This window comes from Galeopterus variegatus, unplaced genomic scaffold, assembly GCF_000696425.1.
Source record: "Galeopterus variegatus unplaced genomic scaffold, G_variegatus-3.0.2 Scaffold5094, whole genome shotgun sequence".
Lineage (NCBI taxonomy): Eukaryota > Metazoa > Chordata > Mammalia > Dermoptera > Cynocephalidae > Galeopterus > Galeopterus variegatus.
The window spans coordinates 158,938-172,110 of NW_007731205.1; the positions used below are offsets into that span (position 1 = coordinate 158,938).

Consider the following 13,173-nt stretch of genomic DNA (forward strand, 5'->3'; position numbering starts at 1 on the left):
GCTTTGTAGTATAGTTTAAAGTCAGGTAGAGTAATACCTCCAGCTTTATTTTTTTTTCCACTACTGGGAATATACCCAAAGGAATGGAAATCATCAAGTCGAAGGTATACCTGTTTCCCAATGTTCATTGCAGCACTCTTCACAATAGCCAAGAGCTGGAATCAACCCAAATGTCCATCATCGGATGAGTGGATACGGAAAATGTGGTATATCTACACAATGGAATACTACTCAGCTATAAAAACGAATGAGGTCAATCCTACAAGTTGCAACCTCACCCTGCTGACCTTTTCTTTAAGGACCAAAACTGTTTTCATGTATTTTGGTGAACTTTAACTATTACTCAGTTCTACAGATCAAGCCTTCCTAATATGTCCCAAATCTTTTCTCTATTCCCACTGCCAACACCAAACTCAAGACAAGATGTCCCTGAGAACTGCAAAGTAACCTGTTCAACAACCAAACCACTCCCAGTCTTTCCTCCCACTTTGTTCTCTACTCTGCATTGAAAAATCAGTCTAATACAGTTTTATTCATCATATTTATAGCATTGTTCTATTTATTTACTTCGTTTTACTGTGAGTTCTTCAAGAGCAAAAATTTGGTTTATTTTCCTCACCACTGAATGTCCAGTGCCTAACAGTGTCTAACGTTACAACCTCAGTGTTTTCATCTATTCTTCTACTTTTAAATACCTTCCATAGACTAAAAACTCCCAAATTCATGTGTCCAAACCACACCTCTCCCAAGAACATTGACTTTGATAAATGACAATTTGTTGGCTGGCCAGTTAGCTCAATTAGTTAGAGTGCTTCCTTGTAACACCAAGGCAAAGGGTTCAGATTCTCATACTAACCAGTCACCAAATATATGTCAGTGTATTTTTTGTGCTTTGATATCCAATCAATATTTCAAATTGTACACATCAAAACTGATCCCCCAGAACCTGTTCCCCACTTTGCTCCCATAGTCTTCCGTATGGGATTCAGCTAATGGCAACCCCATCCTTTCAGGTGCTCAAACTAAAAATGTGAAGTCATTCTGGACTCCTCATCTGTTTTTTCCCACCACTTCCAACTGATCATTAAATCTTGATGGGTCTCCCTATCATTTCTTGCCTTTCCCACTGCTTCCACTGCAATCCAGGCCACCACCATGTTTTCTTCCTGGATTCCTGTACCAGCCTACTTCTGCTCTTGCCTCACCCAACTCGCAGGAATCCTTCTGCACTGGAATAAATATTTGTTAAATGAAAAGTACTAGATGCATGATAAATATCTGATGAATGAATGTGCAAATAAATAAATCTCAACTAATCATTGATGGCTCTCCATTGCCACAGAATAAACTTCAAATTCCCTAGAACACAAGGTCCTCCAGAATCTCATCCTTGACTGTTGAGCTTTATCTCTCAGCAGCCACCTCATCACACTCACCTCACCCACATATTCTGTGTCCTAGCCGCACCTGAATAAATAACTACTTAGAGTGAATACAAAACTCTTCCTGTCTTCACAGTCCATGTGGAGCCTTGTTTGGCGTATCACATTTTCCCCAGATGGAAAGGGTGGGCTTCACAGGGCTCCTCCAGCCCCTCGTTCATCTCCCCTTGTAGCACTTACCATTGTATTACTCCACTGTGATTTTCCACTTCTGACAGGTCTCTACACTGATACTCTGATGTCCCTGGGGACAAAGGGCATATTTTTCTAGTCATTGTCTCTCCAAGCCTAGCACAGTGGCCAAATGTATCTGTTACTTGTTACCAATATGTTTTTCACCACAAAACACTGTCTCCATCTCATCCAACCATAACACCCTCTATTTTGCCCCATTCCAAACCCTTAGCTAATCTAATCCTCATTTCTGTTCTACGTCAAATAAGAATGGTAATAAAAAGTGAACATTTCTATCCTTCTAAATAGATAAAAACACCAAAAGTATGAGTAACTTTGATATAAAATTCAAACTTTCATACATATCTTTCAGTTGTGTTTGTAAACTGAGTAGATAGTCATACACATTAAAAGTCACTTTTATTTAGTCTGTACACAACAGTCATATGAATAGCCATTGTTTTATTTCAAAGAATTAAATCAATAAAACATAAGAAAATGTCAAGTTGACTGAGCCACATTAACAGAATTCATGCAAGATGCAAATGACATTAACTACTCAGGTCAGATTATGTCTTGAGAAATGATTACTTTTTTCTCCTGGAAAGGATTCTCCTTGCCTCAGCTTTGCCTCTCCTCTCAAAGCCTTTAATCTGTGTGATCTCCCTTAATTGCTTAGGACATTGGAGACACCATCTCAGATCACACACTGATGGGACAGTACACCTGAGACTGGACACCCGGAGGTGATGATGGTCAGCAGACACGTTGGGGAGAGGAAATGGCTTTCCCTGAGGGGGACTCTGTTGGCCACTGGAGTTGCATCAGTCAAGGAGGGGGTGGCAGGGAAAGATGTCAAGGAGGCAGACTCAGTACTTAGAGGTCTTAGCTTCTGCTCTGGAAATCCTATCAGGTGGACCATCAATTACTTTCTTTTCCCATTCATATCCTTGCTTTGCCACAGACAACAATTCTTTGAGGGGATGAGGAGTTCACTGAGTAATCAAGTATGTTCATGGGGGAAGACTCTGAGTAGGCATGTTCCTTTGCCCCTGTTTCTGCACATCTTAGATTTATCCGTATCACTCCAAGAGACTTATTCCTACAGCTGGCCTATCCCATCACATGTGTCTAAAACATTCTCCTACCTGACAGTTCCAGCCATTGTTTCCAAATAGATGATGTGTTGAAATGTCTCCTTGGGATGTCAGTTTGCAATTTGTTCTTAAAAATGCATGAAAATTGTTCAGTTACACTGGAGATGCAAGGGCTGGACCTGGTTTGCACGGACAGTTCTCTGATCATGGTTTTGATTTTTCTAAGCTGGAGCTCCACTGTGCTTTGATGAAATAGTCATAAGATCAGGATTCAGAAAACCTATTTCAGAGACATTTTAGTTGCTGTATGTTTGGGAACATAAAATCAAGTCAAGTCATTGTTGTAAAGCTATAGTGATTTGGGAATAACAACTAATTTAGTGAATTGTGGTTATGAGTTGTTTGACAATTATCTTTCCCTTTCTCTTTATCCTATAGGAAACTTAAATTACCTAAACCAAAAGTAAGTCAAGTGTCCCCAAACTCTCCATTCTTCTTGGGGCCATTGTTGTCCTTTTCATATTCAAATAACACAATCCAAGCCCCAATATTGTGTATACAGGAAGACTTGTCTGTTGTCTGTTTCCCAGAAATTTCTGAGAATCCCTAGGAAGTGATTATGTGTTCCACAAATTTATCTCAGTTGGGTTCCTCATCTCTCCTTCCAGGTCAATGCACCAGCTTCTCCTCCATCATCTCTGGCCATTTTGCCACTGTGTTGCTCTGATGCTGCAGCTCTCTCTTTACCCTCAAGTGTGGAAAGAGCCATTTTGCCTTTTTCCCTTAAGCACAGCTGAAACAAAGCACTCAACTTTATCAAACTTCACTAAGGCTAGAGCATGAGAAAAGGGAATGATAATGCTGAAAAAGAAAACCCAAAGCTGGATACCAAATATCTCTCTCCTTGAGTACACAGCATTTCTCTTCACAGGATATCCCCTGTGGTCATGTTCTGCCTAGTAGCTGGTTTATTCCCTTTTTTAATGTGTCATGAAAAGGAGTTCGTTTTCTCAAGTCACCTCTCTATGAGTCTAAGGCCTCAGCCTGTAATCTCTTGATCCCACCAGAAGAATGAAAAAATTAAAGTCAATTAACATTGTCATCATCCCTGAAGGATGTATTCTATTTACATTGAAGGTCGTTTGCTGGAGAGCCTTGTGTTCTAGGCTGAAAACAAACCCTTTCTATTACTACCTTGGTTCTAAACTTTCCTTAGACTATTAAGTGAAAATTTACCTACATCTTGAAGGCAGCAAAGATGTACCCAAGACCCTCATCCAAGAGACAGATTGCATCTTTCCCTACAAAGTGTAGAAACCACCTACATTTTTAACTAGCTTTATGGGGTGCCAAGAGAGGGGTGGTACTTTGCATCCAACATTAGCATTTTGAGGGCTTTTTGACCCTATGAACAAACTGACTCATGAAGCTGAGTGCATAAGTTCTGAGGACACAACAGTTAACAAGACAGTCTAATGAGTCTAACATTTAGACAAATAGCCAAGCTGCTTTAGTAGCCATGATAAGTATCACAACAGGGCAGCCCACAGGATTGTGGGGACTCAGAACAGCACTATATTTTAAAAAGTGCCAAACACATTTGAAAGCTGCAGCCTGGAGGTCAAATTGCAATTAAACCTCCTGAGTTTTGACACTTGGCAATTCAGGCTTCCCTCTACAAAAACAAACAACCATACCACCACCAAAACCACATACTCTGCCTTTTTAAATAAGGTTCCCATGACATCCTAATTCTTGTGAAGCAATCTTTCTAGAAGTGGAAGAAATGTTAGAAAATATCTATTTTAAGTATCTGTTAAAAGACATGGTATCAGAAATTTTAAAAATAGAGGAACCTGAAAGTAAAGAATAGCTGTGCCTTAAAACCATGAAGTAGTTGAAACACAATTTAATATGTTGTGTAGAACGTACAGATAATTTTGCATTTCCTAGAAAGCAAAATTTATAATTGTTTTTATTATTGTTTAATTGTACTGCTTTTTAACATCAAAATTATCATATATTTATTGTCGTAACGAACAGTAAGTAGGAGTATAGTTTTGCAGAAACAGAAAATGTACTTAAATCTTAGCTCTACCACTTTCTTGGGAAAATTATCAGCCTCTCTAAGCTTCAAATTGTGTAATTTTAAAATGGAGATTATTGTGATAGTGAAAGGAATGTAAATGTTATTTTTTCACATTGTAAGCACTTAATAAATGTTAGTTTTTTATTGTTGCAAAATGAAATTCAGAAAATTCAGAAAAATTTGAAGGAAATAAAGATTATCCTTTGTCCCACTACAAAAGCCAAACACAATTAAAGTTGAGGGTTTTATGCACATTTTTTCCCAGGGTATGTGTTTGTATGTCTTTATTCCAGAGATAAGAATTTTTTCAGTATCTAATACATAGCTTTTGAAATACTTTTCAACTGGACTGTATATTAGACATCTATTAATGTCAATAAATATGGACATAAGTCATCATTTTAACAGCTGCCTTCTATTCCACTGTACGGACATAACAATATTTTATTAATTTTCTATATTATTTATGATTTTTACATTTTTACTTTTTGCTACTATTTTTTAACTCTTATTTTTAAAACACACATATAATTTTTTTGAAACACACATAATCACTGTCTATATGAGATTTTAGCATCTGTCCTGTTTGTTATTTATAGAAATGTAACTGTTCAGTCGGCAGATACACAACTTTATATGTTTGATTACTATCATCAAATTTTCCTTCAGATTTCATACCTCCCACATGCTGTATAAGAATGTCTTCAACAACACTACATTGAAGGCTAGATGTGCACCTTGGCACAGGGCTCTCCATGCCCTGATATTCTGATGACTCAGGTCACTGTTCTTTTCTGTGTATGTCTTGGCCCAGCTAGAGACCTGGCCTGAATTGGTGAATACTTAGCCAAGTCAGAGTTTCTACTGGATACGTGATTCTAGACAAACATCTTCCTTAAACTTTCTCAGCCTCAGTCCCTTCACTTGTAAGATGGGGATAATATGCACACTGTGGTTGAGAAAATTAGAAGAGGTGATAAAACAAAATGTATAGAACCCGATTCATCATAAGCACTTACGAAATATGTGCCCTATTCCTCTTTCTTTTTGTAAACTGCAAGTTTTTGTGCCATAGCACCTTGTAAAAGATAGTCACTCAAAAACTTGGGTTGATATTTTGAGTCCTTTTACTCCTAAAAGGCTATCAGGAATAATGGATCAAAGAAGACATCTATGGAGTTAACTAGTCTTAAAGAATGAAAAGAGGTGAGAAAGAAGGAGGAAAAGGATGGGGGGAGGGGGACGATGAGGGGGATAAGGAGAGGAGGAGGGAGAAGAGGGGGACGTGGATTTTGAAGACAGGCAGACCTAGGGTCAGATCCCAGTCTTGCCACTTACTAGCTGTGTGAATTGAAGTTTTGAGTTAACTTCCTTGATCCTATCCTCAGTTTTCTGACCAATAATGTGCAGTTAAGGACTTCTGTCTCAATGTGTTCTCATCAGGATTTATTGTGAGAGTGCTGGTCAAGTATTCAGAGTTCATTCAGACACACACCAAATGTTCAGCAAAAGGTAACTCTTATCTGTTATTGCCATTACTATTTCCACTTTTGACATTATTATTCCATTATTATGTCTATCACTGACATTATTAAACATCATTTCTTGTGATTAACACTCTAAGAAACCCTCATGACTTAGCACAATAAATCTACTATGGCCCCTTATGATCCATTTGAGTGTAATTTATCCATTCATCCAGGGAAAGGCTAGAGTCACACATGTCTTACCCAATCTAGAGTTTTCCAGATAAACAATGACCAACCAATTAATACAGGTTAACTGTATTAATTAATTAATAATTAATACATGTTTGTTGTAAGTGACTTAGGAATCAGGATGAACTTAGCATGGAAACAGCACCTCTTTTTTTTTTTTTTCCTTTTTGTCTTTTTTCGTGACCGGCAACGGGATCGCAACCCTCGGTGTTGTGCCTGCCCCTTGCTCAGCCAGTGAGCGGCCGGTCTGTATGTGGGATCCGAACCCTCGGCGGGAGCGCCGCCACACTCCCAAGCGGCGCACTGTAGCAGTGCGCCACCGGGCCGGCCCACAGCACCTCTTTTTATCTTTTGCATTTTCCAGACAATTTGCTCATCTTTCATCACCAACAACCATTACTTTCAATCTATATCTATGTACCTGTATCCATATCTGTGTCTGTCTATCTATACATGTATCTTTATGTATAAATCAATGTATCTTCCTTTATTTTCACTCATCTATTTACTGATTTGTTTTTGTTTTTGTATTTTGTTTGCCACAAAAGAGATAGAGGATGTAAGACAAGATCTTGAACCAGAATAGATGGTGACAGACCCAGTCCATTTGCTGTTAACAGGTGATGATAAAGGAAATCTTCAGGGCAAGTGTTTTCTGACAACTGCACCATAACAAAGCTCGCAGAGATGAAAACGGAAGAGTGCTTTTTGCATTTTATCTGAATACAAATTCATCAGACTATATAAAATAGTATACAGGTAGAAAGCATGTCAGAGAGACAATATACATGGGTTTGCCAAGGAGACGTAGCTCTTCTAGGTCACGGTCTTCCACAGCTCCAAGTTATGCACATACTCTACAGGGAAGCCAAGCCACATGCTCAGAGGAAACTTATCTGTACTCTCTCATAGAAAGAGGCCTTTCTAATAAATGAATAACTGATGCTTAACCCCCTCTAAAGTGTCAACACACTTTTCAGTAAACTCCGTAGATGAAAGCCTCTCTAGAATAGTCTGTGCATGTCTCTGATGAGTTAAATAGAGGTTCCTAACTAATTTAGATTTTCATTTGTTCAGCAACCCAATGTTGCATTGTGGGGGAAATAAGTTTTTGTCTGCTTTGTTGTTATTTTTTTCCTCCTCTATTCTTAAGCTGTCAAGTCTTCTATTGATATTTTCACTGTTTCTGACAACTCCTCTTCCTTTTCCAAGTCACTTATATTTAATCTGCTGGGAGATGAAGGAAAAAAGAAAGCAAATAACCAAGCTTGCTAAATAAAGTGTGTTTAATAAGATTTCATGAGACCCCGCAGGAGAGCCAGGAGTGACTTCATTCATTAAATTCAATCTACAAATATTCACTGGGCTTCCATTCTGCAAGCCCTTGTGATGGTCCACGGGTTATGGCTTGTCTTAGGCAATAAAGCACTATTGTTTGGGGTCTGTAGCTTTTGAAAAAGTATATTTCTATCTTCAGAAGCCTTTTTAAATGTCTGAGTTTATAACTAAATTGTGAATGGCCAATACTGTAAACTACTGACCTCTGAAGATTTAGTTAGTGCACTATGCTGCCTGTACATGTACAGATTTCCATGTCCCCAAAGCATCAACACACATAATCTTTTGTTTGGATCCTGCATTTGAGGTAAGCAAGGTTGGAATGTTTATCCACATCTTAGAACACATTGAAAGGAGGCTAATAAACTGGGAATCATTTCAAATCCTTTAAAATAGACTAGAATTGACTCTCCACTTAGGTCAAAGCCCATGCATGCTCCAAGCCCTTGTCCAAGCATCAAAGAATGAAAATTTCTAGATCTCCCTTATTGCCATGCCTAAGATCTCGTATTGGAAAGGCCACTGGCCCAGGAATCAGGAGACTTGGGTTTTAGTGTGAAATCTTTAGGGAACTCACAGTGAAGCATCTCTGGACCTTAGATTTGTCTCTTTTCCTCTGTAAGATATGAATAATCATATCTTCCTCATAGGATGAAATGATGACATATTTTAAAACACTATTATGAAGCAAAGTGTATTACCAAGACCCTCTGCAGTTTTGGATCTAACAAGACATATAGAAAAATCATTTTCCCCATTGTGGCAGAGTCCTGCCTGCCACTTTACAGACCTCCCTCCCTGCAGGAGGCATCAGTGAAAGCCCCAAGATAATAGAGACAAAAGAAGCTGTCTGTCTATGATGTTTCTCTGGCCCCACTTCTCATCTCATTCCTTCCATTCTAGGCTGGGCAGGAGGAGCAATTCTGGGAAAGACTACAGTCATTCTGAGCCTCCCCAGGAACTTCGGTGTGTTTCTCTCTTGCTGGCCACTGGCTGTCCTAAGGTCACGCACAGGGAAGAACACCAGCTCCATCCAGACTCCCTGAAAGAATGTCAGCGATGCATGCTAAAGAATAACAGATGTGAGCTTGCTCCTCCTGCACACTCTGATCTGAGGCCGGACATCAGCTCCCCTGGATGTGGGGCCTTGCTCAGGGGTTTTGACAGCAAGCACCCAATAGTCCCCTCTACAGTGTAGGATCGCAGGCCACTGCCTTATTAATTCTGGAATGTCATAGAGAGATGAGAGTGGTTAAGAAACTAAAGTAGACAAACCTTGGTAGATTCTTGGTTCTGATACTTTCTAGCTATGTAACTTTTCTAAAAGTATTTTCTGTACTTCTAAAAAGTGTATAGCTACATTTTGTAAAGATTTAATGAAATACAATAATGTAAGATACACATTAGTGCGTGACACAAAGTGCATGCTTATAATTTATTAATCTCCCTTTTCCTTCCACAAACTACCTAGCAGATCCAACGGAAACCACACTGTTCCCTGTGAGAGAGGCTGATAAATAAGATCTTCAAGATCTTCAGGGAAAGTGCTTTCTGACCGTTGCACAGTAAGGAGCTTACAGAGATGAAGGTGAAAAACCGTGTTTTTTGGTTTTTGTTTTTGCATTGCCTCTGAGAGCAAACTCATCCGACTACCGAGAACAGATAACTGAATAACTGAGCATTGTCGGTTATATTCTCTGCTGCCTTCTAGTCTTACTCCCTAGTTCTCAGGCACCTGTCCTACCATCTGTCCTTCCCTGCCTGTGGCAGGAGGGGATGGAGCGTGTGGAGTGTGGACAAGGATTCTGCTCCCTCCCACCCACAGGGCCCCCACTTACGAAGAAGGAGAAAAGCAAAGACAGGAGAGGAGATAGCCAGGATGGTTCCCTCCCCACCTTCAGGAATCATCCTTTGCTTCTTGTCTGAACCCCTGAAGAACCCTCCTGACCTAGCTTGGTTCTGATCTTCAAGGAGGACTCACAGTTACTGCCCGCTGAGAGCATCCAGCAGGTGTACAGGTTGTAGGTTAATGGGGCACTTTACAGATCTGTAAATGGGCCGAGCAATGCTCGGGGGATGCTACCTTCTGAACCAGGAGATCTTTCAGTGTCACTAGAATAACCACAGTGGTTACTATTTGAGAATTTACTGTAAGCCACAGTATTGTGATAAGTATTTTATAGCCATTATTGATATTAAGAACTTAGAAAGTATGAGAGATTAAGTTACATTGTCAAGGACCACCTCTAGAAGGGGACAAAACCAGGGTCTACATCCAGTTCTGGCTAAATCCAAAGTTGGTTTCCTAAACCACTATGCTGTTGTGCTTGTCCCGATTGGTTTGAGTCGGTCTTGCGGTGTCCCTTCACTTCTGGCCTCTCTGGGATAAGAAAGCAGTAGCATCCTCAGTGATGTGAGGGTTGCTGGTGACACCCTCTGTCTACATGACAGGAGACACTCTTACTGTAGTGCAGCATGGTGATAGTCATGTCACCTCTTCTAGTCTATTCAGCCATTGGTCAGCACTGAACCCTGCCACCTTCACCACCAGCCAGCTGGGAGTGATGCTAAAGAGATTAATGAGATATTCTAAATAATGTTTCCAGTGCAGTACCTGGTACATATTAAGTAATCAATCCTCATTTCCCCTTTCCTATATTCAAGGGCTATCTGGGAGAATTATGCTAGTTTCTCTGCAAAATCTTCCCCTCCTGTCTATCATTAGGCCGATTAAGTTTCTGCCTTTGGGAATTTTCTAATAACAGATATTTGATAAAACATTACAAAATTGATAGAGGATAAAAAGATATATATTTGGTAGTGGTGTGGAGTTTTGATAATTTTAATGGATTGGTACAGTGAATGATAATCTGCTGTAAAAAGAATTCAATCAAATAATAAAAATGCAGAAGTGTTTAAGGAAACTTTGCCAAAAATTCAATATTATTTTTAGGAATAAAACAAAAGTATTTGTTTTAATTTTAATTATTATTGTTGTTCTGGTGTTGTCTTATTCCTGCATCTGGCACAACAGCGCTGTGATGTTAAAGAGAGTGATGGTGCATAGGCGCAGTTTTGAGCAGCTGCTGAGGGGACAGAGATAAGAGATGTATTCAATCTGTCCACTGCTTTTCTTGCTTTGGAAAATCAAAACAGGAAGTGAATCTCAACAATCACTAGTAACAAAGCTGAAAGAAATAGAGCAGGATGGGACATTTTTCATAATGTTCTTTTGTTCTTTCCATAGTTTCCAAATACATTCAACTCACACCCCAGTGTGGTTGTCATGGGAGGAAGTGTCCGTGCTCCACATTGTCATTGAGAACCCAGTTCCTTTCATTTTACAGGGTTCCATCCTCAGCATGGTCTCTCACTGATTGCTAAAGGGCAGAGTTTAGAAGATCATACTTCAGGTTGTAGGATCAGGCCAGGAAGAGGTGACATTGTTTTTGGGGAAAAGTCAGTCACATGATGATCACATCATTGCAAAAAGAGAATAGGAAATGTCAACACACTTGAAATCTTTATGAACATATTTCATGGTCTCTGCCGTATGCTTTCTTTGAATTTCTTGCATCTACCCTTTCCCCATTCAACCTAATCTCAACCCAGCAGCCGATGGAATCATGGAAAAAAATCAATTAGATTATGCCACTGCTGTGCTCAAAACTCAGTAGTGGTTCTGTGGTTCTTGCAAAGTAAAAGTCATTGCAGTGACCTGCATGGCCCCACATGATTTGGCCCCATTATCTTGCTAACCCCAAGTTCTGCTACTCTCCCCCTCATTCACATGCTCCAGCCATGCCAGGCTCCTTAGAGTGTCTTTCCTTGCTTTGTCCTCTGCCTGGAAAGCTCTTACCCAGATGACCCTCACCTGAGCCTCCTTCAAGCTCAAATTCACTTTTTCAATGAGACCTACCATAGTCATCCTATTTAAATTTTTTTTTTTCCTTTTTGTCTTTTTTCATGACCGGCAACGGATCGCAACCTCAGTGTCGCGCCCGCACCGGACCTGGACCAGCAACGGGATCGCAACCCTCGGCATTGCGCCTGCACCTTGCTCAGCCAGTGAGCGGCCAGTCTGCATGTGGGATCCGAACCCTCGGCGGGAGCGCCGCGGCACTCCCAAGCGGCGCACTGTAGCAGCGCGCCACCGGGCCGGCCCCCTATTTAAATTTTTAATTGTCTTTCTACCTAATACTTCTGATCCCTTTTACCCTGTTCTCTTTCTTCCAGATTATTCAGTACCCTTTATATAGTATTTAAACTAGAATTATTGTCCATGCCTCTTTCCCCAGACAATAAGCACACTGAATAGAAATTCTCTATCTGGCTGTAAGGGTAGATATTTCTGTCCATCTTGTTCTGTGACATAACCCAAGTGCCTAGAATATTGCTTGAAACATGGCAGGCACTCAATTAATATTTGCTGAAGAAATGAATAAATGAGTTAGATAACAATGTAACTGGATAAAACCCATGGGCCCAATAAAATGAAAAGGCTCCAAGACTTTGTCCATATTTCAAAATAGGTTTAAATCCCGAACTTTGCATTAAATAACAGTGGACCTTGAAGGGTTCACTTTGCCTTTGTAATGCTCCATTTTCTCTTCTCCAAGAGGAGTATTTTCACCATATCTATTATATTTGCCATTCAAAGTCACTATAAACATTCAAACATTGAATAAGATCTTATATGAAGGGAAATAATTATAACAACAGAAGCACTAACCAACATTATTTGTCTAGAGATATGGTTTTCTTACTCTGCTTCTTGCACAGAGAATATGTGTTGCTCTTATCTGATTTCTAACTGAAGATTAGTAGGGGTCCCTGTAACAATTCGCTGAGCGCCTGCTGTCTAGCCACCATTTATCTGGCTACTCCTGATGAGAATCAGACTATATCCAGTTGGTTCCATAGAGAGGCCCTATGAGGAGGGTTGAGGGGACAGCCAAGGCAATGGGAGACACAAACCGGGCCAGTGCTACTGTCGTTGTACCTGTTGGGACTTTCTCTTGAAGAGCTGTCTCCCCTCTGGTCAGAAAACAAAGAATCCATAGGCTATCTGACGTCTCCATCTGCACCCCCATGCACTCAGTTTGAACTGCCAGGCCAAACCCTGAACGGAATGAAAAGAAATAAGTAATCCTTAATGCCTTATTTTGACTAAGAATCCTCCATTTTCTCCACTGTTGGGTTTCAGGTGGGCTCTAGGAGATGACATTGAAGACTGAAGCTTCCTTGTGCTTTATCATTCTCCATGAGTCTGTGTCCTCTGGATAGAACAAACATACTCTAACTCCACCCCTGAA

At 40.1% G+C, this 13,173-nt stretch overlaps 1 protein-coding gene across 1 annotated transcript; it reads right to left on the minus strand.

Moving 5' to 3' along the window:
* Nucleotides 1–8,559: 8,559 nt before the first annotated feature.
* On the minus strand, nt 8,560–11,780 carry DEC1 (deleted in esophageal cancer 1; the record flags this gene model as incomplete). Its single annotated transcript, XM_008588899.1, has 2 exons — nt 11,733–11,780; nt 8,560–8,656 (listed from the first exon to the last, which is right to left on the minus strand). Coding segments are annotated over exons 1-2 (145 nt in total), but the record flags the coding sequence as incomplete, so codon positions are not given.
* Between the last annotated feature and the right edge of the window lie 1,393 nt (nt 11,781–13,173).